The following is a 25,477-nucleotide window of genomic DNA, read 5'->3' as shown; positions in this document are numbered from 1 at the left end:
GATGGATAGCGGAATAGAGGATGATTTAATATGGACAGGCACAGTCCCATAGCTCTGCAAGCGCAGATCATTTCTGTTTCACTCAGTAGCATTTTCACTGCCTACCTTGTTCCAAGCACAGTGCGTACCAGCCTGCCATGGCCTGCACAATGAGCCAGTACTACACTGGCAACAGGAGCGATCCTGAATTGATTCACGATTCCAAAATGCATTTCAGAGCTCTGGTCTGAATGAGGCTGGAATAACAGATCTGCCCATGTAATCACAATGTCACTTCAAAATCTGTCACTTCCGATAGCAGGGATGCTAACAACTTGCTTTAGCTCAAGGGGAGACTGCACAGGTTCCTAGAAGAAAAAAATCTACTGAGGGTTGAACTAAATATGTGGAAATCACATTCAGCTCAGGAAACCCTGATGGGGGTCAAAACAACTGGAGGACGGGAGAGTACCTGAGGGATGGTCTTACACTCTCCCCTTGACGTTTTCTTTCAGCAAGTGCTGGAGACAGGAGACCAGGCTAGGTGGACCTTTCAACTGACCCGGCATGGCAACTTCCACATTCCTCGGACAAGGTTTTGCTTTCCTCATCCTGACATCCACCCTGTCTGCACATGAACAATTAATCTGTTGCAAACTAGTGGTCTACAGCCTGCTTCAGTCAAGATGCAGATGATTAAGACCTTACAACGCTGTAAGAATTTCTTTTCTTTATTTTTTGGCACTCTGATAAAACACAGTCTTATTCCAAATTTCACCACTCACCCATACTGTGACCTTGGGGAGGGCTGCTTAACTTCTCCATGCATCTACTATTTCATTTGCATAACTGCCTCACTTATCTCTCGCCAGATAGAATGAAAGCGGATTGTGCATTTTTATTCACATTTACAACCTTCAAATTAGAAGGTACAGATGATCAATGTATTCTTTTAGTTATAAAAGCGAATGATTAGCGATACGTGGATTTAATTATAATAAGCTACATCAAGGAGGATACCTGCCTGTAATTGTGAATCACTATAAACCATGCTGCAGTTTCACAAACTCAATAAGCCAACATCTGCCGGTATGGCTACTATCCTCCTAGCTGTTTTTTCCTCCACCCCATGCGCGTTCCCTTCTCATACCAACACAAGCCTTCCTGGCTTCCTAAAGCTAGGTTTGCTGCTTTTGGAAACAGAGTCTAAAAATCTTGAACTCAGTGGAGATACAAGCTACATAGCTCATTAAAACTTCCTACTTAACTTGCCCCTTCTTAGTCCTCCTTGTATGAGGGGAATAAGGCTTCAGTTCTCTCTCTGTACCACAGGAACTAGCAGCTTGTCATGTCTTCCCTTGCTATCACTCTTTTCGGCTTCACGGGAGACTAAATCCTATCCCTTCAAGTCTCTTATTTGACTAAAAAAAACAAAATTAGGAACAATTCTGTCAAAGCTGCATTTACTTTGAATTTTGCTGCATCTAGACAGACCTCATGAAAGCACTATTGAGCCTGAAAGCATGTCCATTTTTCTCAATTATACCGAGTGGCCTAATAACAGATATTATCTCTCCCTGCAAATCTTGCCTCTATCATGGCCAAACACACTGGAGTACTTGCCCACTTATTATGAACAGAGGGAGGAAGTCTTCTCTTATCATATTAATAACCTAGAAATTAGAGATGTAAAAGTGAACCACAGCATCTGCAGAGAGTGACCCCAGCAGCCTGTTTCTCCTCAGCAGGAGGGCAGATGTGGCTCGGGAGCACCACCTTTTAAGAAAATACAATTCTTCAAAAGACAATGATTGAAATGTCTTGAACTGAGTCAGGAAAAGAAAGTAGTAATAAATACAATAATGTTCTTATTATGCTGCCATAATAATTAAGTATATTTTAAATGCAAACAGTATCCATACTGAAGTATATGTATAGATTTTCTATATATTTAATGACAAATACCCAGTGAATGTTCAGGCTCAATTTTCCAAAGAGACTGAAGCACCTGACTTCAGTCTCAGGTCTTGACGTGGCCACCAGCGCACCAGTGTGTGAGGGTCACACAGTCAAACATATAACCTCACTGCCAGTGAAGGACCAGGACCAAAGGGGCCCATTTACCCAGACAAGTGCAGAGCTGAACCTGTTCTGAAGTCCAGAATCGCTCATCATGTAAGTACGCACTCCGGATCAGGCTGGAGCTGCTGGAGGAAAGCTCTGGCCTGACTGGTATCTTGACATATTCCAAGCTTTTGTTCATACAGTCTAGACAGATAAGGGATGGGCAGGAATGAGCAAGCCAGAAGAATAGAAATCCCAAGGTTGAGTTTTCTTAAACAAAAAACGTAGGCATTTTGAACCAAAGCCAGCAGCGCAGACAGAAAGCCTGCTCTTCACTTCACAGTGTAGATATAGCTAGAAAGACTAGGTGAGTAGGCTCAAGATTATGAAGCGAAACCTTAGCAAAGCAGAAAAGTGAGCCCATGACTCAGCTTAAAAGTCTAACAACGTTTGTATCTGTCTCTGCCAGGAGACTGTAGAACTGAAGTGCTATGAGTAAGAATGGGAGAGTACAGCCATTACTCTTCTGGATGAATTGCAGAAAAGGAGCCATTTACCATACCTGGAGCTGATTGGACAGTTCTGTTCATAGCAGGCAGAAGGTAGAAAGAGGACAGACCAGCTAAGGGAGACTTCCAAAATACACAGAGATAAGGAAACGGTAAAGATTGGGAAGGCCACCTTGTAGCGAGCAAACAGCAGAGTATGTGAAAGTCAGAGGATAAGCATGCGCCAGAAGTAATTTACTAAACACAAGGCAGAGAGCTACAAAAGCGTAGTAACGTATCTAAGCAGCACGACAGAGAAAACGTCTTGGGGATTACAGACGCTTGAAGTGTGACAAGCACTGACTTAATGCTGAGTTTGCCATCAGGGTAGTTAGTGATAACAAAGCTCTTCCTAGAAAAATTCTACTTGTAACAAAATCTACAGTTTTTATAATAGAGCTTCTTTCTCCAAAAAGTGATGTTAAGAGCTGACTATTTGACTGTTGCCAGTTCCCACGTCTCTAGGTTATCGCTCCAGGCCTAAGAGAAGTGATGAGATGGGGCATTATGAACAGTTATACACAGTCATCTCTAAAGCCCTAAAAACTTTGTACGGTCTTTTCTCTTAAAAACTGCAACGTAAAAAATTAGTGAATATCAGGGTTTCTGGCACTTTTCAAGAAATTTCAAGACATAAAGAAAATGGCGATACAAAATTCTTGAATTATATTGATTTGAGCACTTCGGCTTCTAGCTCTGGCCTCGCTCAGAGAAAGGAGAGCAAAATTAGACTCAGAAAAAAAAATTATTTGCAGTCTACCCAAGTAACAGGTTCCAGCAGAAGTACCGGCACATGAAATTACCCACATTGGTACTTCACCCAGAGCCCAGAGGGGCTTCTGCTGGTGGTCAGAATCACTCACAGCTGACAAGAACGCCAGTGACAGCTAGCCAGATTTTGTGGTTTCGTTTTGCTGGACTGTAAACTGGGCAGAATATTTTTTTTTCTACCTAAGTGGAAACAGAAAACAGAAACACAGACCCTCAGACAGTAATTTCTTTGAATTGCTACTGACCAGGGAGGGCTCTACCGGAATCAGCAGCCAGAGGCTAAAACTTTGCTACGTGTAAGCAGAGTCAGAGGCCAGACATCCTTCCGTAAAATAAATAGTTCAGGTGTCTTGCATCGATAACTGTTTCAGTGAAGGTGGCTTTATGAACTCACTAAAGGTTTCCTTTTGAAGATGACCCTACCAGGACTAACTCGTGTCTAGACCTAAAGGAAAATAAATGCTTTGCAATGAGAAATGCAATTTCTTTTCTAAGGCTTTCCGTTCAAAGCTACTTCTGAATCTGCAAGGCAAAACCAAGGGAAGATTCTTCTCATGTGGTACTCTTTCCAGTAAATACTCTCTAATGCACTCCCTTGAAAGCATTTTTTCCACAAAACTCTGTCCTCTTAAAGCTCAAGAGGACTCTGCAATGCCTATGTCCTTGAATTCTAAAGGATCTAACATTTAGGGTGATTCACACACTTTCAGCATGTTTTTTCTGATGAAAGGAAACTAAAGAAAGGTTCAGATACCTTGCACTGCAGTCTCCATGGCTTTGCACTGCTTTATTAGCTGCCTCTCTTCCCCTTCGCTATCAGATCCTTCATCCTCCTGAATCTCTACGTCGGAATCGTCATTATCTGGGTAAAACAAAAGCAGTTGAGTAACATCATTCAAACCAACCCACAACAACTCAGAATAGCAGTTGGATGCAAGAGCACGCTAGCAGGCTCTGCCTCTGTTACAGGCCAAGATGAATTCAAAATGTGGTAGCAGTCAGAGCATTGGCTCTACTGACAAGCACAGAGAAACAGCCAACTTCCTGGTCCTCACTAAGGAAGACATCATTGTAGATATCAGTGCCAAAGAAATTGAGATGAACAGAATGTACAGTATAAAAACCTTTCTCAGGGTTTCTCAGTTTGTACCATAAAGGCAATGTTCTAAATATACTCCTTGGGTATGAATCATATATACAGTCATAAGGTGCTATTTCAGCAATTGATTTCAGAATAAAGATCTTTTAAAAGCCTTTGGAAACTGTATTAATACATCTCCAAGCCTTTTACCTTGACATGAGCAATAGCAAAAAATGTCCCCTTAGACTCTTTGCCTTCCATTTAATCATGGGTTAGAAAAGCACAATCAAGTATCCTCAGATAAATGAAATGAGTTATGGCTAAACCCAAGATGCCTGGAAGGACAAGAGAACTTCCCAAGGTGCAGGAATTTCTCCAAATTTTTTTCATAAACTGCCTTTTCATTTTCTTCTTCCTATCCCAACCAAATCCTCCTGAGTCCCTGACTCCCATTCCCCAGTCCCTGAATTGGAACGAACCTTAAGAACTCAGGTTAAATTGTCCTTCAGACGTTTAAAAGGATGGCAAAAGCCTTCAAATGTGTAAAAGCGTCTGCAGAAGAAAGAGGGCAGACTGTTCTTCATATCAGTTGTACCAGTCCCATCTTGGTGCTCACAAGCATGACCAACTGAACTGATTCTCCTCCGAGTCTGCTCTGAAGCTGTCCAATTGGGCTCAGAGGCAGGTGGAAGGTTTGGAAGAGGGTCTGCTCCATTTAAGTCTCCTAACCTAGGGGTTTTTCTGCCTCCCTTCTCCCTCCACCCTGTCCCCCAACAATTCTGTTCATGCCAACCTCCTTCTGCAGACTCCCTGGCTCTCCCGACTGAGCCCTACTTTCCAGCGCTAAGGCCCACTTGTAATTACTTCGCTTTTCTAACAGTCAATCAATGAGGTAGGTCCTCAGCTCACAAAGGCTTAACAAACTACCTGATTTAAGTAGCAATGAGCCCCTCTATGCCTGCTGACCTTACAGCTCAGAGCTGTCGCCCTGGCAAGGACTGCTGTGTATCGCACATCTACATGAGCCTGTGGAACCAACAGCCCTGCGTCAAACCCAACCAGACTCCGGTGTTAGGTCATCACCCTGTGCAGCTACAATACCAGTTAATTATTTAGGGAGAACAAGCAATCCTTTCTAAGGCTCATGTAATTACACACATCTGCGCTGAAAATGGAAATAACCACTTTTATTTATGATTAGTAATGAGCTGATATATCTTTGCAATATTTAGTTATTAGACAATGTACAAATACTAGACATTTTTCCATAATCTTTTTTTCATTGCAATATTAAGTTAATGACAAAACATTATAGCAAGGGACGTATTTGATATCCTAGTAAGATTATGAGGCTCATAGAAATCGCAGCCAGCACTGTTACTTGTATTGCAGTTTATTCTTTGGTAAGTGAAAGAATCACTTACTGCTGTGTGACCTGAATACTGTTTCCATTTAGCTGCTATTCAGGAAAGCCGGATTTTGTTTAGTCCTTGCCCAGGCAAACACCTTGGGAAGAGCAATGTGTAGCCTACATAAAGGACTTTGGTTCACGTTCTATATGCTAAAGAACAAGACTGCCTGATCTGCAATGGTTTTCAGGCTACAAACAAAATGCTGTCTTGCTTATTTTGGACTATTTTGTTTGTTTGTTATTGAGCACAATTCCTCCTTTTCAGGTTTTGTCAAATGTGGTACAGCTGCTACCAGCATCACTGGCCAGGGCTGATGATATGGCAGAGGGCTGATACGATTCCTTTGCCAAACCATTTCAGTTTCATTCCCATTAGCACTTTATCCTTTTCACGGGGACCTCCTGAGCACGAGCTGCCAGCTGAGATGCAGACTAATGGAACCAGTGCTCTCTGCTGATAATCCAAAGCGACAAATCCAGTTAACACCACTTCGGGTGTAGGTAGGTTTACAGCATTCACCCAGAAAGAGGTGCAGTGATGTGATTCTCCTCTGGGTAGGGTCACTGCTGTTACAACATGGGGCTTTAATTTTATATTTCACTTTTCTGGAAACATTTTTTTTTTTTTAACTGCTTGTGGCAGCAGACACTCAGATAATAATGTGTAAAATATATATAATTCCCTTAGGAAAAAGCATGGCTAGGAAGAAAAAAAAATCCACACACCCAGGAACGAATCTACCACCCTCCTTCCGACGTACTTGGAAAAGTTCTTTCTGAAATACTCATCTTCCTCTGTGGCCTCCTTAATATCTTCCAACTCCCTGTAGCGCACTCCTTGGCACTCCAGCCATTTGTGACCCGTTTCCACTTGCTAAAAGGAAGCTCATGTCATCATATAATTCCTCATAGCATTTTTCTATTGGAAAGTGGGACTTGCTGTAAGATCCTGTGCCTTGGGATAGGAGGGACTCATTCTCTCTTTGGAGAGAACAAAGGCCGATAGCAACTGAACAGCTACCTTTCATTTATGCCTTTAAAAATCTTGGATTACTCTTCAATAAAAATGAAGGAAGATTCACCAGGCAGATTAGCAGCACATAAACATAATACATCATTTTTCCTTCCGAGGTGCGACTCTGAAACAATTCTTGTTATGAGTGTTCGACAAGAGTTAGGATTTTCATTAAACAGTCTGGCTAGAACTCTGATGCACATAGTCTGATATGAAGCATAAGCCTGCTGCTATAGTGAAAGCAAGCTGGAGGAACGGAAAAATGGGAACTGCAAATGCAAATTCAGCAACAACAAAATCTGTGACCGAGTCTCCTATACACCATTTGGAAAGAAATCTAGCGCATTTTCACTTATTAAAAAAAAAATAAACAAACATCCTGCTCTGACCCAGCACTCTGATGGATGGCTCTGGAGCTGCTATCACCAGCCCCAGCTCTGCCTGGTATACAGTCGGAGTTATCACCAGCAGAGCAGAATTGTGCTAGGCTAAAATACCAAGGATGCAGAAGCAGAGCATAGTGCTGACAATTTATTTAAACATACAAGATAAAGACAAGCTGAGTACAGGCTGCTTAATGGGATTAAACGGCACACTAGTCTAATGCTCTGTGTGACCCTTCTTATCTAGGGGACTAAGGGTTCTGGCATCCTACATTTCTCATTGTATACATCCACTGTGTCCAATTTTCAGCAAAATACTCTTGTTATTCATGAAAAGATGACAATTCAGGAAGTTTCATTTAGCAATGCATAGAGGGAAACTACCTGCTGCCCTAGGAGAAGTCACAATCGTTTGCTGTGTATTACTGCATAATAGAAACTACAATGCATCCATTCCAGCGAGCTAAGGCATACACTTTATAGAGAAAATGCAGATTTCTCTTAGCATCAGCATAAAGCAAAGAATACGATAAAGCATACTACTCCAAATTCACACATACTGGTACATGAAGTACAGAACACACTTGGCTTATGAGATTTGCATGGGTTTACATGAAGATTATTTGACTTTTAACAATAAACTGCAATTCAGCAATCCATGTGCCCAAATTTAAGCCAATGCTGACAGCTTTCTAGAGCTTAATCCTGGTCTGTTTACTAAACCTTGCATTTTTACTATAAAAAGGTAATCAACAGAGAGACTCTTTAAACTGCATTTGGCCCCTTTCCCTACTGTTGTGATTTAGTCTCATGCACTGAGATCACTGGCAAAGTATGAAACTACTTGAGAAAGAATATACCTGGACACGGGATTTTAGATTTCTCTCTCCGTACATTTCAGCATTTTCACTCCCTAAACTTTAATCAACCATATTAGTTTCAATTAAACCAGTGTTAACAAAAAGTCATAGTTGGAAAACGCTGCTCTCCAAAGATTTTATTTGTTTCCAAAGCACATCTGTCGCTTCCAAAGAGAAAAGGGGAAGATACTTAGACCGACTAATATTGATAATGATTTCATTTCAGGTAGTTTGCAATGCTTGAAAGAAAATCAGCATGATTTAATAATGTACAGTGATTTCATTACCGTTTTGTTTGTTTGCATAAATATTCAAGTAAATGTATGCAACTGTAAAATAAGAAGGTACTGGGGTGAAGATAATGAGCATAAGGTGCACAGTTTATTAATAAGCTTTAGAATTAAATATAAATGTTGTTTAGCATATAATTTCATAATAAAAAACCACTGTTTTGAAAACAAGAGCACTGACTCCACAGCAATTACTGGATTCAGTAAGATGTTGATTTTGGTGAAATAACACTGTAAGAAAATCAAGTGGGTATCTGACAGCCATTTGATCCAAAAATAAAATGTGTTTAATAATAGAAGGAAATTTTAGAACAGGGGAAAAAAAATGAGTAGATTGGGATTTTTTTAATGTGAGCTAAGGGAGAGTAGAGCTCAATTCTCATTTGAAAGTCTCAGCCTCAATTCTACCAAAACTCATATTCATGTCTTGTGTCAGAGAAACCAGCCATGTGTGTCAACCCGAATACTTACCTGTTCGCAGCTCTGCGATTTGAATGAAAAGAAATGCTTTAAAATAGACAGGAAAATTCTGTGGGGAACATTCCTTGCCCGTAGCACAAAGCTAAGCTCCCTCATCCGATCTGAGAAAAATTCATCACTGTACCAAGAGCTAGTGACCGAGCTCCAAGCCCCTGCAGCTCCTACTAACTTCAGCAGAAAGTATGCGTGTCTAGACCTTAATAAACTAAAACTGGACAGTAACATACTAACAAACACCAACTAGTATGTCGCAGAGTTACATCTAAGTGCATTTTCTTATCTCTCTTGGTTATTTTAAAATGGCCTATTGCTGCAGTATCTAAATCTCACATTTTTAACAGTAAGGATAATTAACCACTGCCTGAGGAAGTAGTAGGTCTCTGTCACTTGAAATCATTAAAAATAATTGTTAATGACAAGCTCCATTTAGACTGGGATTTATAGTCTTGGCACAGGAATGAGTAGGTAAGATATTTTTTGGCCCACTTTACAGAAGAGGTCATACTCAGTGACCATAACAGTTTCTAACGGCTTTAAAAGCCAAAAATCCATCAAAGCACTACTAAATGAAAACATAAATTTGCAATTATTTAGCAAGCAACACACAAGACTTGTGGACCAATTCCAAGTGTCTGGTACAAAAAGATAGATGGTCTTAGCATCCTGCTGGCGAGGGAGCCGAGCATAAGCAAAGCTATCCAGGCTTCCCTCCCTCATGGAAATTACCCAGCGACTTATTACTACACGCCAAATGTCACAACTGTTGCAATATGGCTTTTTGGTTATCGACTATCAGACTTCAAAGCACCAATTCCAGAGTCAGGACGACACCAAACTGCAAGCATCATGTGATCTGCCATCCCAAGCACATCTATTTGCTCTGCTTATCGAGCAAGACGATAAAGTTAAGCACGTTTCACTTGCCTGTCCAAAAAGAGAAAGTAGAACTCGCCAAAAAACCGTTTTGGGTGTGCATTGTGCAGAATTCAAGCTCTGCAGCAGCATCAGTTAATCTTGCTGGGACCTGAATTTTGCTGAACAATGTGGAACTACTGTAAATTCATAACCCTGTGGAACGTGAATAGTTATTCATTTTACAGACCAAGCAAGACTATGCAGGGCTGACAAACCTGACTGTACTGACAGACCTGTGAGTACATCTTTAGTCTTTCAGATTTACCTAAGTGAAGCTCGGCTCAGTTTTTGCAGAAAGTGGTATATTCATTGGAAAAAAAAAATGTAACTGTACAGCAAATGTTTTGGAAGTTGAAATCTAATCCTGAGCATAGCTTTGGTCAAAAGAAATAAAGGAAATATTCTGAAAGTTTAAAGGGTTTATTTTTATATTTTCAAAACCAATTTTTTTTTTTAAAGTTTTTTACTTTATTTGTTATATTCTGCTTTTAAATGGACACAAAAAAATAGAAAGAAACAAAAATCTGTAAATGAAATAAGTGGATTAGTCTGCTAAAAATGTCTTTTAGGCTAGACTACTTCTCATGTGTTCCTATTTTCCTTCAGCAAATATGATTTTTCAACCATGGATGAACCAGAAGAAATAAATCCTGGATTTCTGCTGTGGTCAGTGACCTTCCTAGCCCCCTCCTTCCACACCAAACCGTCACCAGAGCAGCTCTTCATGTATCTATGTCTGACAACAGTTCTACCAATAGTCTTCACAGTGGTCATCTGAGCAGTAGCCAATATAATATTTTAAGAGTCATTATTCTGTTTTCCACAACTAAACGAAGCCCTGCGTTCCTGACAGTTGGCATTTGTTTCTTTGCACCAACCTTGGATGTGCTACAAGGACAGCATAGTGTGTGAAAAAACACCACACTGTATGAAAAGCACCGTATCGTATATTGGTTTCTCTAACAGCATCTTATACGAAATAAAGATTACAAAAGATATCAGCAATTTTCTTATCACTCATCATGAAAAACATTTTTTGGACTGCTGCAAATACTCAATTGCATGTATTTTCATCATGCAGATAAGAAACAGATCAGGCTTTTAGCACTAAGTTCAACATCTTCACATAATTTAAGAATGCTTTTTCACATAAATTAGTTTTTTTTTTTTTTTAGTGCCTTAGTCTTATGGAGATGCTCTGTGAGAAATAAGAGACGATTTGCAATGTCCTCCAGCAAAAGAAAAGAACCAGGCTGTTGCATAAAATTTGCAGAAATCTTTAGTGCGAGTATTAGGACTTATCTAGAGGTTTTCTATATTCCTAATATAGACCTGCACAATTTAACCTACCTTCCACAACACATTTTCAAATAACATAGGCTATGATTTAGGTTTCTCTGGAGTTAGTTCAGCCCGAAACTAAACTGAGAGCTGTCTAGAACTCCTGCAACTTTCACTGCAGAGAAATGAACTGTTAATTTGCCACTGCTTCTTACCAAATTAGCAGTAGAAAAGGTCAAAGGATTCAGACAGCAAGAGAAATGCATCAATTAGAAGGCATGCAAAGGTAAGAGTGATTACGGGGACAGGAGGAACGCTTTTATCAGTTAATGGTAACAAATGTATCAGCAGATTCTGTTCATGCTGTTGGAAGAGCCTCATTAAGTGGTTTGCAGTTCTCGGGACAAAGTGTAACAGGACGCAGAGAACTATTTCCTTTCCCTTGCAGGAGGCACTGGCCCACTATCTGGAAACACCTTTGTGCCAGAAAACAAGGAATCTATTCCAACAAAGCTAACAGCACCACTCGGGGACCTTGAAGATTCACGTGGAGAGTCTTAGGATGTTAGGAGACACCAGGCCAGCTTACCCGCTTTCCACTGAGTGAAGCTGCACGGGAAAGAAGCTAATCCCTTCAACTCCACAGTCCATTAAATAGGCAAGACCAAGGGATTGCAGAGCCTACTTTCACAGCTCTGTGACCAGGCATTAATATATTTGTTGGCTTAAAGGCCCAGACAGCTGTTGGTTTATGTTGTGGTTGGATGGTGGGGTTTTTTTTGGTTTTTGTTTTGTTTTTTAAACAAACTTAATTCAGATGTCTACTTATGATAAAAGCACTTTGCTTCGTAGGTGTGGGATTACTTAAAAATGTAAGTGGACTAAGCATTTTTCTTCTAAAACTTACTTTAGAAGGATCTTTCTGATGGTGAGGAAAAGCCCTTGTCTATCTTCTGCGCGTCTGTCTCATTAAAATGGCACGTCCCAGCTTAGAACGAGGATATGGCAGACAAGCTCCGAATACGGGTAAAATAAGGTTTAAGTGTTCATGCCTGTTCCAGTTTACACCATTTCCTCAGAATATATATGATGCTTACAGTACAGGCTGATAAAATCACTGATTGCCAGAGCAAGGTTGTAGGGCTCTTCGGAAGCCTCGACTGCAGAAACTCCATCCCTTGTCATGCTTTCTATTTCAAGCATGAATTTCACAACAATTAACCTCTAGGGTGTTTTGGCCAGGCAAAGCTGTTAAGTTTTTTTTTTTTTTTTTAGCTGCACTGATTCTGCTGCTGTTTCTTTATTTCCCCCTTGTGTGTAGCATGTGCTTTTTCTTGTGACCAGGATCCTAGAGTTAGGCTAACCCTTCCGTAAACATACCACTAATATGGCATCATGTCATTTAAGACATTTAACCTCTGCATTTTCTTACCAAAACACATCTCTTGGTTTTGAATTGTATAAAGGGCATCGTTTAACTAATAATGAGAGGAGGAGAGTGCGGTCTGGTCTAAAGGGAAAGCAAAGGCTGGTACCTGATCATTATCTAAGAGCAAATTGCAGTCTCAGACAGCTTTACAAACTCAATAAATTAACCTTACAGCATCCCGTAATGAAGCCGTGTTCCAAGCTCACGCCTGGGGAAACAGCTTCCAAGAGTCAAATTATTCTCTCAGTTATCCTTCTGCAGCCCCACAGACTTCAAAGCTGTATGCAGACAACGACAGGCAAAGAAAGGCTCAGAAAGATGACTGGATTTGCCCAAGGCTATAGGACAATCAGCTAACACTGAAACCAGGATCCTGGTGCTCTTATCACTAGAATAAACACTAATTTTGACAGTTAAATACTTGAATAATGATGTACTATGGTAATATTCTCTACGTCATTAACAGTCACAATCATGTGTTCCTAAGGTACCTTTAGATTCAAGTATTTCACAGATGCAAAAACACTGAATAATTTTTCAAGTGAAAAATCTATTGACAAGGTGAAAGCAGATCAGGAAATGTTCACACTATACTTCGTGCTGCTAACTATTGGTCATGAATGTTCTTCCCCTTCTGAACTTATACCTACCCTGGCCGCTGACAGATAGCGGGCCACGGACTTTCTCATTCAAGACAATTCTTGAAACAATTTCACGTTCCTGTGATTCATACTAAACAGCCTGCATATTTCAGCTAAAACTTTTTCACTTTTCACTGCACTGCCGTAGAGAGATGAGATTAAAGAAGGGCAGAAACAAGTGAGTTCTCTTTCACGAGCTAGCTCAGAGAACATCTGCCAGCAAATTGAAACAGTCACGTGTAACTTTCATGTCCTTAGTCAATTTCAGCTTTCATACACTCTCTCTGATCCTGAGAATTAATCCTTCTCTATTTTTTTTAACCATATAAAAATGCACATATTGCAATACTAAATTCACACGGTAATTAATGAGGAAGTTCTGCTGACACTTTACTCAAAAGGAGAAAAATCTGAGTTGTGAGCTTTCTGCAAAATCTCAAGAGGTGACTATTCTCTTCGGATCCTCAGCTAGAACTCAAATCAATTAAAAGTAAGTTTAGAAAAAAAGGAAAAAAACCCCCAAATTTTAATTGCTGTCACATTTTGTAGTTACCCTAAAATCAAGTAAAAGCAAGCAGGCAAACACGGCCCGCTCTTTGAAGATTATTGATATTAAAGAGGATTTCAAACTGACAGTTTTTTCATCTGTGAAAGTTATGACCTGATACACATATCACAAAAAATTCACCTGTACACAAAACTAAACTCCAGGGCACAGACGTAGCAGGCAAACTACTGAGAACAAGAGTTGTACTCCAGTTTTGCAAGGCATACAACATGAGGCAGTCGAGCGGCCTCATAAACCAGTGAGACTACTCACCTACACACAAGCATTTTGCTGGGTGAAATCTTCCAGCCAAATTTGTTAGCACACCAACCTTTCATGAGCAATTCCATTGTGCTGGGACAATTGCAGTGTCCACAGCTAGTCCTTGCAGGCTTGGATAATCGCAAAATGAAGGCTAAATCTGCTCACTGCAATTGCATATAGTATGTTTAGTGAGTGCTTTCACCCCTCCGCACTGCAGGTAAAATTTGCAAGATGCAGAGCGTTTCACAGCAGTTAGGTTACTAATTTCACAGCTATACTTTTCAAGTCATTATCATTCCACGTTTCCCAATACAGTCTATTGACTCTATCTGTTTATGACCCATCTCCGCTCAGCTTCAGGCTTTTAAGTGGATACTTATACATAGCGTAGCTAGTGCTTAACAATCTTTCTACTAGTACAAGCAGTGAAGAAATGCAACTTACCTCCACTCTTAAGTAGGTGCTGCTCCTCCTCCTTCAGCCTGTTCTGCATAAGATGGAGTCTGTTGGCTGCTTCCTGTAAGAGGTGAAAACAACCGAATCAGAAAAGCTGCCACATTGCCCAGTCGAGTGGCTATTTGGATAGTCCTACAGCAGTTAAGGGCACTCACAGGCAGAGTGAGAATGGAAAATTTCAGCACTGAAAATGCCTTAGAAAAAAGGTCTTAACTGAAGCATGGGTGCTCCCGTGTACTTCGCCCATAAGGTCAGGATATAAAGAATATACCCAGAAAATCAACTGTATTCCCAGTGGCTGAAACCTCACTCATCTCATTGAAAACGGGTTCAGCTGTCTTCATCCCACAGAGAATTATTGCCATTACAGAATGAAGAGGACTTCCTGTGGAAAGCAGACTTTGGTAGTTGTTTTAAACTCCATTAAACCCCAGAAGTGGTTTTGAAATGACTGCTACTTCATAATACATAAACTAAAACAGAACAAATTCATACATTTCCACACATGCAAACAAAGTGGGAGGAAAAAGCCCACTCGTTATGCATTAGACGTATAGCCAAAATTGTATTTGGGTGTAAAAGCAAACCACTATAGCAACCCTGTGCAAAATAGTTTGTTGATTTCCTTTATTAAATGTAGCAGGCCTTTAGATAAAAATAGGCTGAGAAACACTATCGTATGTTGTACTATTGTATGTACAATACTATTGTATATTGTATCAGTTATGATACAGTCACGACATAAAGGGGGTTAAGAGCAAATGGAAACAGGTAGGTAGAACAGCGGTTGCTGTACTGAGTAAGAGAAGCAAATCACAACAATTCTCAACTCATTCAAACGAATTCCAGTGAAAATGGAAACCCTTACAAAGAAGCCTATAGAGACTTATAAAATCTAAATCTGGCAGAGATAACTTGAGTAAGATGTGCGTCTCTTAGACAGGAAAGGTGCAGAAGTGGCAAGTATTATTTTGTATTTAGGAGCCTGATGAAAAGCTCAGAGGGAAGGAGTCAGGCTGATGGTAGCAGGGGCATCGGCAGTTAAGACAGACAGATGTTTCCATTCCAGCATAACAGATTAGGAAGAAAACATGCCCGCTGCCATAAACAATAACGGATGAGAGCAATTTTGGTCTTCTAGGATGTATGCACTTGCAGAGCATCACAAACAAGGACACTAAAGGTACTACTCGATTGCTAAGCGCCCCCAAGCAATTCTGGAAGGTGTTGCACTGGGTTCACGAAGTTCTCCAACCAGTTAGGACTAAAATCTAGCCAAGATATTAAGAGACGGAATTGTAGGGACTAGTGCTCCCCATGCCAGGGGCAGCAGGCAGGAAAATGTATTTTTTAATAACAGTAAGTTTAAATTAGCACAGTGTTAATGGTGAAAGCAGACTAGATGTGGATAAGCAGACAGACTGGATAAGACACAAATGCATACAATAAGATTAAGACAGAACATATGGCAAACAACTAATTGAAGAATTTATCCACTAATTTGCTCAAAATACTCTTGATTTTTAGTATCCTACAATTCCAGCCAAGCAAGACAAGCAGATGGGGACACTGTGGATTGAAAGTAGATTTTTCTTCTGGGCCTTTAATTTTTTTAAGCAGAACCATACACAACTAGCAAGATAACAAACAAGTATACAATTAAAAATAATAAAACAACAGTTGCTCTGACAGGCCAACAATGGGTCATCGCTCTATATAAACTGTGCATTTGTGGAAAGGAAACAAGGGCTCCAACTGAAATACATGTTGGACAGAGGGAAAGAGATGAGAAGAAAGTCTGGAAAGGGTTATGCTTTGGCTGAATCATAGGCAATCTTTTCTACACTTTCAGATGGAAACATGCATCTTTATGCACAACAGCAGTGCACTAGCTGGGAAAGAAAATCCCTCCCACCAGGAGGGAAATCACAAGCCCTACTCAGCGCACAAGGAAATTGCTGGGGTCAGAGGCCTGGGGACTGGCTTGCATGATGCATTACTTCTGGACTAAGTGGCATAAACATTTGTCTTGGGAGCCAAAACTCATGCTGAAAAAGCTTACAGAAAAGTTGTTTACAAGTAGTAAGGGGAGATGATTCAAGTTCCACATTTGTCAATATTTGAAATAAGTACTGAATAAATACTTCTTTTCTTTTTGTGTTGCTTGAGTTTGGTGGTTAGATTTAATTAGTGGAATGGTAAACTGTCACAATTTATGTCTAATCCTATATTTAGCAGAATTAACAAGCAAGGTCAGCAGTAACATAGGCAATGGGGATCAGCACCTTCATTAACGTGTGGCATGCATGCAGGCGTCTAAATGAACTCTTATAACTTGTTTCCAGAGAAAAGATCATAGTTTCTATATTGTTGTGTTTAATCAAACACAGTTTTGAATGTAACCAAAGCGCGGTGACTGCAGGCAAAGTTTTTATTAAAATTTTGCCCAGTTAGGGAGGCCAGTCACATACACTGCCACCTCTGGTACTGACAAAAGCTGGCAGCACAGGCATCTCCAGGAATTTCAACTGACCCAGATGAAGAGGCCTTGGAGCATGCTTGCAGAGGGGATTCCCAACAGCACCCCTCAGACAGACTGGCCATCCTGTCCAAGAGCTTTCTGATCAAGGTGCACCCTGTTTCAAAGATCCTAACAAAGCTCACTTACCAGCATCTTGCTGCAGTTGTTCATGTAATACATGCAATAATTAAAGAAGCATGAGCAAAGAGCTCTGGATTTGCCTAAACTGTAGGAAAAAGAAGCTGTAGAAATGGAGGCCAAAAGCTACACAACCCAAAGGCAAATACACCCTCATATCGTGGGAACTGCTCACTGATAAGGCTGATTCTTTGGGTAATTATAGTAGCGGTTGCCCCGATTTCATGCTGTTCCATGAGAGATGAGCTGCAGACTGCAGAAGAACACTTAGCAGGAGCTGTGCCTGTTCCCCAAGATCAGGCAGATACAAAACCTGTACCTGCTGTCCTGGTGAGAAACAAAGGTCAGTGCCTCTCTCATGCCCACACAAGGAGTAAATTCTGATCCAAAATCTACTTCAGACAACCACAGAAAGTGTCTGCCACACAAAACCTAGGGCTGTAAAGCAGAAGGTCAAAATGCAAAGTCATACTGCATACAAGATACTCCAACAGCAACTAGCAATAACAGAAACTACCGAAATCACTGGACTATTGGGATTCCATGCTTTTGAGTACCAGTTTTCATTGCCTGTGATTCAAGGCCTACAGGTCCTTACTTCTGTATTCTAATCCGGCACACTCCAAGGGGAGGACCATGAATGTGAGGAGAGAATCTCAAGTTTAGCACAAACTCAACATACTAATATATTTCATATTCCTCTTCTCAAAGGCTTAGTTACTCCCACCTATAGAGCAAGAATCACTGCTTCCTTGTTCACAAAACATATTTATTTAAATTAAACTCACTGCACATCCTATAGCAAGACTAAGCAGAGCTCTCCAGTTTCCAGAAACCCCTAGTTGTTCTTCTACAGCATTCATGAGATCGATTGAGCCTGTGGTCCCAAATCACACTCTCCACAAGGAAGAATCCCTGCCCTTTGGCTTTCAACCTCATTACTGATTTTGTCCCCTAGGTACTGAAGAGGTGACTGCGTATTCACAAAAGACTTTGCTGGGGAAAGTGGAACACACCGAAGGGGCCAGCATAATTGTTAACTTCTACCCAGCAATGACGCAACCTAGAGGAGAAGAAGGTTTGAAAGTGAAGCAGCACACGGGATCTACGCACAGCAGTGCCTTTCTAGGCCTTGCCACTGAAGAGATTTGCCTTTCAGGATGCCTCTGCTCAGCGAGCTAAACAGGCAGAGCAGTGTTCACTAGTGTTTCTTGTGTTGACTTTCTGCTGGTTTAGGTTCTTGAACAGCTCGATGCAGGGTCAAACAAAAGCCCGAGGGAACCGATGAGAGCGTACCACGCTGTCCCTTCAGCTCAGTTCAGCCGTGCTGCCAAACCACAGCCTACAGCTTACCGTACACTGCAGGAAAAAACTGCTTCAAAAGGCTGACCTCAGCTATGCAGATGAGCTCTAGTTCTGGTGAAGTTAGTGACAAAATTGCAACAGTTCCATTGGTTGAGCGTTATGGTTTTAAAAGCAAATACATTTTTTTTAAACAGCTGAGTCGGTGGTAGCTGCAGATACTCTCTTTCTCCCTGCCACTTTCAATGACTGTAATCATACGCCTGTATTTTTGGCCTGACCGGGTTTCCTTCCACCTTCGCTGTAAACGCTATTCCTCATACTATACATGATCTTGGCAGAAATTATTTATGTCATGCATGTGTATTTAATTTTCAGCTCAGCAAAAACAAGACCAGGCTAATCAGCGATGCTTTTCAGTTGGCCGCTCTTACGTGACGCAGCGCTTTTGAAATGTGACAAGGGAGAAAAGCTGAGAACGTGACAAACGTAATGGCACAGCTGCTTTTTCAACCTATAAAGTAACGTGGTACAAAGGACTTCAACAGAAGAGCGCTCCACAGTGGCCAAGAGGCACGTTTGCTGTGCAGAGTGACAGCTCCACGCAGCAACAAATCTGGCTTTGCCCTCGCGAAGCGCCCATGAGGAACGGACTGAATGCCTCAGGAGGCACAAGAGCAGCAGCCAATATTTACGTTCAGTCTATCCAGTAAATAAACAAGACTGAAACGCTGCAGGCAAAATGCCTCACACATCTTACTCTAAAAGCTAACTCGCGCCGAATCCAGTGGCAGCACCAGCTGCGGAACCACAGCGTCAAGTTAACACAATTAACACAGTGCCAATTAACACAAAACCAGTGCCAGCGCACCCCATCAGAACGAGGTCCCAGGCCTTTCAGGACACCAGAGAACCCAGAAGTTCTGGGGCTGCAACCCCTGCTTCAGAGGCAGGCCCATCTCCATTGAGATGGGACTTTACATCTTCTGCCTCACAGAACGTGCATTTTTTTTGTAGTGCACTGACAAAGTCCGCTCTTTCAAAAGTAGTCAATCTGACCATTTTACAAACTCAGTGCAGACAGCCTAGTGAAATGTGCAGCGCTGCAGGAATTTGTGTTATCTGGCACTTAGAATCAAAGAATAACTCAGGCTCTAAGCTTGGGACCTCAGGAAGCCCCTAGTTCAACCTCCTGCTCCTAGCAGGATCAGCTTTGGGATCCGACCATATTGCTCAGTGCTTTAACAAGCTGGGTCTTAAAAATCTCTAAAACCTTAGTGGGCAATCTGTTCTGATGACCAATTGTCTTGAAGTGAAAGAGCTTCTTGATATCAAGTTGGAACTGGTTTTGATTGCTCATAATTCATCCAGGTCTTAACCCTACAAGCGTTCTACTCACATTAGTTACTGTTACGTTACCAGTTTTCCATAGCAGGCACCTTATCTTGTGACATTTAAACAACGGGTCTCTATATAATCAAAACTAACAGGAAATAAAAAAATCATTTTCTTGACCTACCAGGACAAAAAAGAGCTTTTTAAATAAACAAACTTCTCCTGCATTTACAATCCACTTAGCCCTTTCCATGCCAACTTCAAGTCTGTCCAACTCAGCAAGCATTTTACCTGTCTTCTGCAGAACTTTGAATGTATTATTTCAAGACATGTATGCTTTTCATAGAACAGAATTTAAATGAGAGCAATACAGATATTATCCTGTATCTCAATCTACTGTAAGTGGCAAAGCAAATGGCTTTACAGCTTGTATCTGAGAGTGAAAGCCTTTGAAAAACAGGAACGAGACAAAATACATCGCTGTTTAGCAAAATGCTTTAACATAAACTAACCTATCACTCCATAGACGAGTAAAACCTCATATGCATGTTTCTAAGGCAGGGTGAATGGGAGTCAGCTTTGAAAATCTTTTAACAGAAAGCTATATAAATGTGTAGCCTGAGAAATGATTGTTCATTTATCAGCTTTTTATTTAATTTGCACTACAATTTCTTGAAGAGGATGGTTATTAAACAACATGCAATTACAACTATATGCAAACTACACACAACTATGTGCAGTGTTCTTTGTTAAAACAAACGAGAACAACAAAAAAAGAGGCCAATATGCCAACACGTAGAATATCCTCCAGCAGTTGAAAACATCGTTTGACTTTGCGCAAGTGAACCACGACTTGAATAAGCCATACAATTTCTGGATTGCCAATGTTTTATGATATAACTAATGCTGTCGAGTGTTGTTTTAAACAATAAAATCAAGTTACTGAAATCATGAAACTGAAGAAGAGTCTCTGCCCCTTTAGACTGTAAAGCAGCAAATTTCAATAGGCTCCAAAATAGGAAAAACCCGTAAAAAATGGTGCAGTATTTGATCATTTAAAACATCTAAATATTTTTATGTTACTCAAAAATTTGTTGAGAAAGTTGTGGAGAAAAGGCTGACAGGATTTTGAATAGGAAGAATTTGTGTACTGGAGCCAGCTGGCCAGACAGCACGGTCACCACTGAGAAGAAAGAAAAGGAAAATAAATGGGAAAAAACAGGAAGATGATAAATGTAAAAGAAGGACAGGACAACAACTGGGGATAGCTGACTTTTTTTGTTCAGGTGCCAACCTTGCCTTTTTTTCCTAAGCTGTTTCTTCTGCTCATACCTCAGACATCCTCCAAACCTCAGAAATCTCTCCAGACATCTCTATATATGTACACCTTTTCATCTTAGTAAGGGAAAACAATATTTCTTTCTGTCTTTTTTTCTGATGATTTGCTGGAGAATATTGGTAATCCTACTGCTCTGTAATACTTAAAATGAACTGATTTGAAGATGGATTGAAAAGCCTCCTCTTCACATTGCCTATTAATCTCAGCAGCCGTTTCTTGCTTCGTTATAGAACAAAGCAACTGAGATTAGCTCTTTCTATGTGCGCACAATGGGATTTTTTTTTCCATAATAGAGTGTTGCCACTCATTCAGCAGGGGTGTGATACAAGGACTAGGAGAAATCGTGTGGTGCCTGAACAGAGAATGTGACAGTATTTTTAATAAGAGGAAGCCTGCCTAGGTACAACAGAAAGGTAAGCGAACACTATTAAGGTTGCACAGTTAAAATAGACGATAGAATGAGATGCTAACTTACCAGAGCTCTTTTGTTAAGAACTGAAGACAACGCTTAGTATCTTGCTAAACTACTTTTAAATACCTGACCCTACACTCCTGCCCATTTTGCTTTGAATTGAAACCTGCATAGCTACAGTTATGTTTGACTAAAAATGACTGTAATGTTATAGAGTTTCTTTCTTATTTTATTGAGGAATGAAGACTACAGGAAAGAGAGGCGATCCATCAGAGAGCAAGGCAGAAAAATCTTGGCCAACAGACTGGGCCTATGAGAGGGGCTTTAAACTAGGTTTGTCAGGGAATGATGATGAAGGCCTGAAGAGAAGCGGAAGATCTGGCAACAGGCTCTGGCACTTCCCCTGAGAAGGCAGCACAAGTGGGAGCCCATCTCCAGTGCTTATACACACGTGTACATGGCACAGGAAACAAATGGGAGGAATTAGAAGTCTGTGCTGAGTTGCAGAGTTTTGATCTCCCAAGGATTACAGAAATATGGTGAGAAAGCTCACAGGACTGGAGTGTTTTAAGAGATACAGGCACTTTAGAAAGGACAGGCTGGGAGGTGAGGAGGCGAGGGGTTGCTCTCTCTGCAAAGGAGCAGCCTGAATGCACAGGATTTTGCCTTGCAGTAGGGGATGAGTCCGCCGACAGTTTGTAGGTAAGGATCAAAGGACAAACTGCTAGCCTACAATACAACACAGCTCACACTGCATAAACTAATGTTCACTTTAACCTTAAACTTTCTTTAACTTTTAAATGCTTGAGTCATATTCTCAGCAGAGAATACACTTCAGTAAAAACCATGATGGGCAGTATTTAGAGATGGCTCCATTGCTTCGGTTTCCCATCTGTTGTCTAGTTCCTTGACAGGGGCTTTTACTTTTCCATAAAAGCTACCAAAACTCAAAATTAAAAAACTTGTCTCAATATCACATGATACTGTACTCAGTAAATAGCGTAGAACCACAACAAAACTGGCTTACAACTGCTTAGTGCAATAAAGCAGGTTCCTGGCATAAAGAAGAATTTTGCATCTGGAGGTTACTCCTCACAATTACTGATGAGGTGGCATCATCAGTCATAGCACTATCACCGTGATACAGCTTTCCGAGAAATACCATAGCAGCTTCTCCCCTCTTCCCCTGCCCTGAATTAAAATAAGTACTGCGTGCTTTGAAGAACGTGGTCTCAAAGGAGCTACTGCTCCAAATACAGCTTTCTATACCAGAAAAAAAAACTATGAAGTTATTCTAGCAGATTCCCCGGATCCATCATCAAAGTTTATACTAATAAATATTCAGCTTAGGGATCACTTAGAGATCTTTATCATTTCAGCCCGAGAAGCATCTGAAAATCTTCACAATTTGCCTATTTTATTTTTTATTTTTTTTAGAGAGGTCATCCTTACAGTGGATAGGCACACACCGAATGAACTGAAAATCATAATTCCCTATTGTAAAACCATCTACCTCCTCTCTATTTTCATTATTCTCATCTCCTCCCTCACTTTCATGTCCTGAAGTAGTCATCTCCTCTCATCATTAATACTCATTTTAGAGTAATCATTTCCATTGAAACACATATAAAGCACACTTGAGAGTATTTTATAGGCTTTATACTTAGCAGAAATTCACCAACTGTTATCATAATATTGTCACCACCAGTGATGGTGGTAAGGAGGAAAAATCCATTTCTGCTGTAAAGCCATTATTTTAAATAATGAATTAGATTCATTGTCCTTCTTCAGGGAAATTCTTTTAACTTGAAACTCTTCTTCTGTCCCAACCAGCCAGTACTTCTATCTAGAAAGAAACTCTTTTAAAAACCAGGAAAGCTTATGCTGCTTTACCATGTGACTTAGTCTTTTTAGTTTATTCTTTTCCCATCTTAAATCACGACAGTCTCCTGCTTTTCTTCTTGTTGTGGCAGAAGTAGTATTCATTAACAGTACTGTAACAGTGGAAGTACTTCAGTAAGTGTGGCAGAAGAGTATTACTCCTTAAAGCTGAGAGAATAATACTTATCAAGGGAAGCATCAAATCTGATTTCGTACTGAAAGAGGCTCTGCAGAAGCGCAAGGATCGAGCGGGGGTTATATCACTCAGTTCACAGTGAACTGATGCCGCAGAATGTAGCGTCCTGCCCTGAGAAGCTCTGACACAAGAACTCCAGTGAACACAGTTATGGAAATAAAGAATTAGATCTGTTAGATCTCTACTGAAGGGCAGAGTAATAAAAAACCCTTGAAAGTTTCTTGAAAGGTTTATCTTCTCAAGAAAATATATAATAACCTAACTAAGCTTCATTCAGGATGTCATAAAAATTAGGGAAAACACTAAAAAAAAAAAAAACTTTCTGATGCAAATGAAAACTATCATAGTAAAAGATTTAGTATGGATAGTAAAAGATTTAGTATGGACTCTAAGGATTACTTTGTTTTAGGGAAAGCCTTTAGGAAGGTAAGTTGCTGTTAAAGACCTGTAAGACCATGGAGCAAGGATCAGGCTACCCAGATGGGCCTTTGCAGTGTCACGCAAGAAGCAGAAGGCAGAGATACGAAAAGATGCAGTTTATCGCCTAAGATACCTATGCTGATGCTATCCGAACATAGCAGCTCTTAATGCTATCAAGTTCAGGCTGCATGAAACCAGTCAGTGAACTGTTTAAAAAAAAAAACAAAAAAACAAAAAAACCAACCAAACAAACAAACACAATCTCCCCACCCCCACCCCCCAAAATAACACAGTCCACAGAACCAGTATTTCAAAATTATATTGGTTTCATGTTTCTCACATACAGGCTTTTTCCTAAAGCAGTCATATGATTATTTAGCAGCTCTGACTTCAGTATGTCCCACTCAAACAGTGCAATAACCACTTGCTGCAGAACAGAAATTGGAGTCGGAACTGAACAGCAGTCTTCATAATCTGAAACTGAGAGATGGAGTCCTGAGATTTAAGACAGACCAGTTATTGTCCCTCTTTAATAAGTAGTCTGTGCATGAAGGTCTCATCTAGAAATGAATACCTTCCCTTTGGGAACTCAAAGAGAAGGGACTAAATAGAAAGATCATATTAGCTCAAGGGTAAGCATCCAAACTTCGGAATAGTTGGTTGTTCTTGCACTGTGGATTGGGTTTAATGACTTGCACTATAAATACAAATGCCATATTTATGCTTCATAAGAACCTTGTTTGCTACAGCTCTCCCCTCTTATTCTCAAAAAGTAAGTAGATATTTCTCCTAGTGGCAAGATTCTTGGACAGCTTTCAATACAATATGAAAGCTTTCCGCCCAGGTTACTCTACTTCTGCGCATATACACTGCATGCTTTTCATCATTAAACAACCAAATGGTGGGACAGGCTGCCCAGAGAGTCTATGCAGTCTCTACCCTTGGAGATTTTCAAGATCCTATTTAAAGCTTTGAGCAATGTGGTCCGATTCCACAGCTGACCCTGTTTTGAGCAGGAGGTTGGGCTAGAGACCTCATGAGGTTCCCTCCAGCCAGAATTATTTGATGATTCTATGATCAAGACAGCTGCTTCTATTTAAGGAAGAAAAAAAAAAAAAAAAAAAGAAACTGCACCTTAAACATTCTCCCACCATTGCTACACTGTTTATCTGTTTATTTTGGATTATATGTTAGGAGGAACAGCAATTCAAATTAAATACCAAAATAACTGGATGCAAGCTACCTGAAGGCTCTTGAAAAGAGTGGCAGTTCAGCTCTGTGCAACCATATCTACTTCAAAATGAGCTCTGGCAGTTCTGGAGCCATTTCTGGCTCTGAATAGCTTGCTACTTCACATCCTCCTTTATTCTGTCAAATTCTTTGCCCCCTCTTTTTGAGGCTCCAATGATTAGGATTATATACACGCATACAGCCTATTTTTTCCATTGCTCCTAACTGGGCTAGCCAGTTCCCTCCCCATGCACACACTCACGTGTGCATTTTGTACAGTATGGGTCA

General features: G+C 40.5%; 1 protein-coding gene across 8 annotated transcripts in view; it reads right to left on the bottom strand.

Moving 5' to 3' along the window:
* CLUAP1 (clusterin associated protein 1) overlaps nucleotides 1-25,477 on the bottom strand; it is a 94,072-nt gene that overhangs the window by 10,852 nt on the left and 57,743 nt on the right. For all 8 annotated transcript variants that reach the window (XM_068908797.1, XM_068908793.1, XM_068908794.1 and 5 more), the window contains exons 9-10: nucleotides 14,404-14,476; nucleotides 4,117-4,224 (exon numbers count right to left, since the gene is read on the bottom strand). In XM_068908797.1, the coding sequence (XP_068764898.1) occupies nucleotides 4,117-4,224; nucleotides 14,404-14,476 (181 nt within the window). The remainder of the gene's footprint in view (nucleotides 1-4,116; nucleotides 4,225-14,403; nucleotides 14,477-25,477) is intronic.

The sequence above is a fragment of the Struthio camelus genome, chromosome 15 (assembly GCF_040807025.1).
Source record: "Struthio camelus isolate bStrCam1 chromosome 15, bStrCam1.hap1, whole genome shotgun sequence".
In the NCBI taxonomy this organism is placed as follows: domain Eukaryota; kingdom Metazoa; phylum Chordata; class Aves; order Struthioniformes; family Struthionidae; genus Struthio; species Struthio camelus.
The sequence above is the reverse complement of the archived record's forward strand: the minus strand, read 5'-3'. Positions and strand labels throughout refer to the sequence as shown.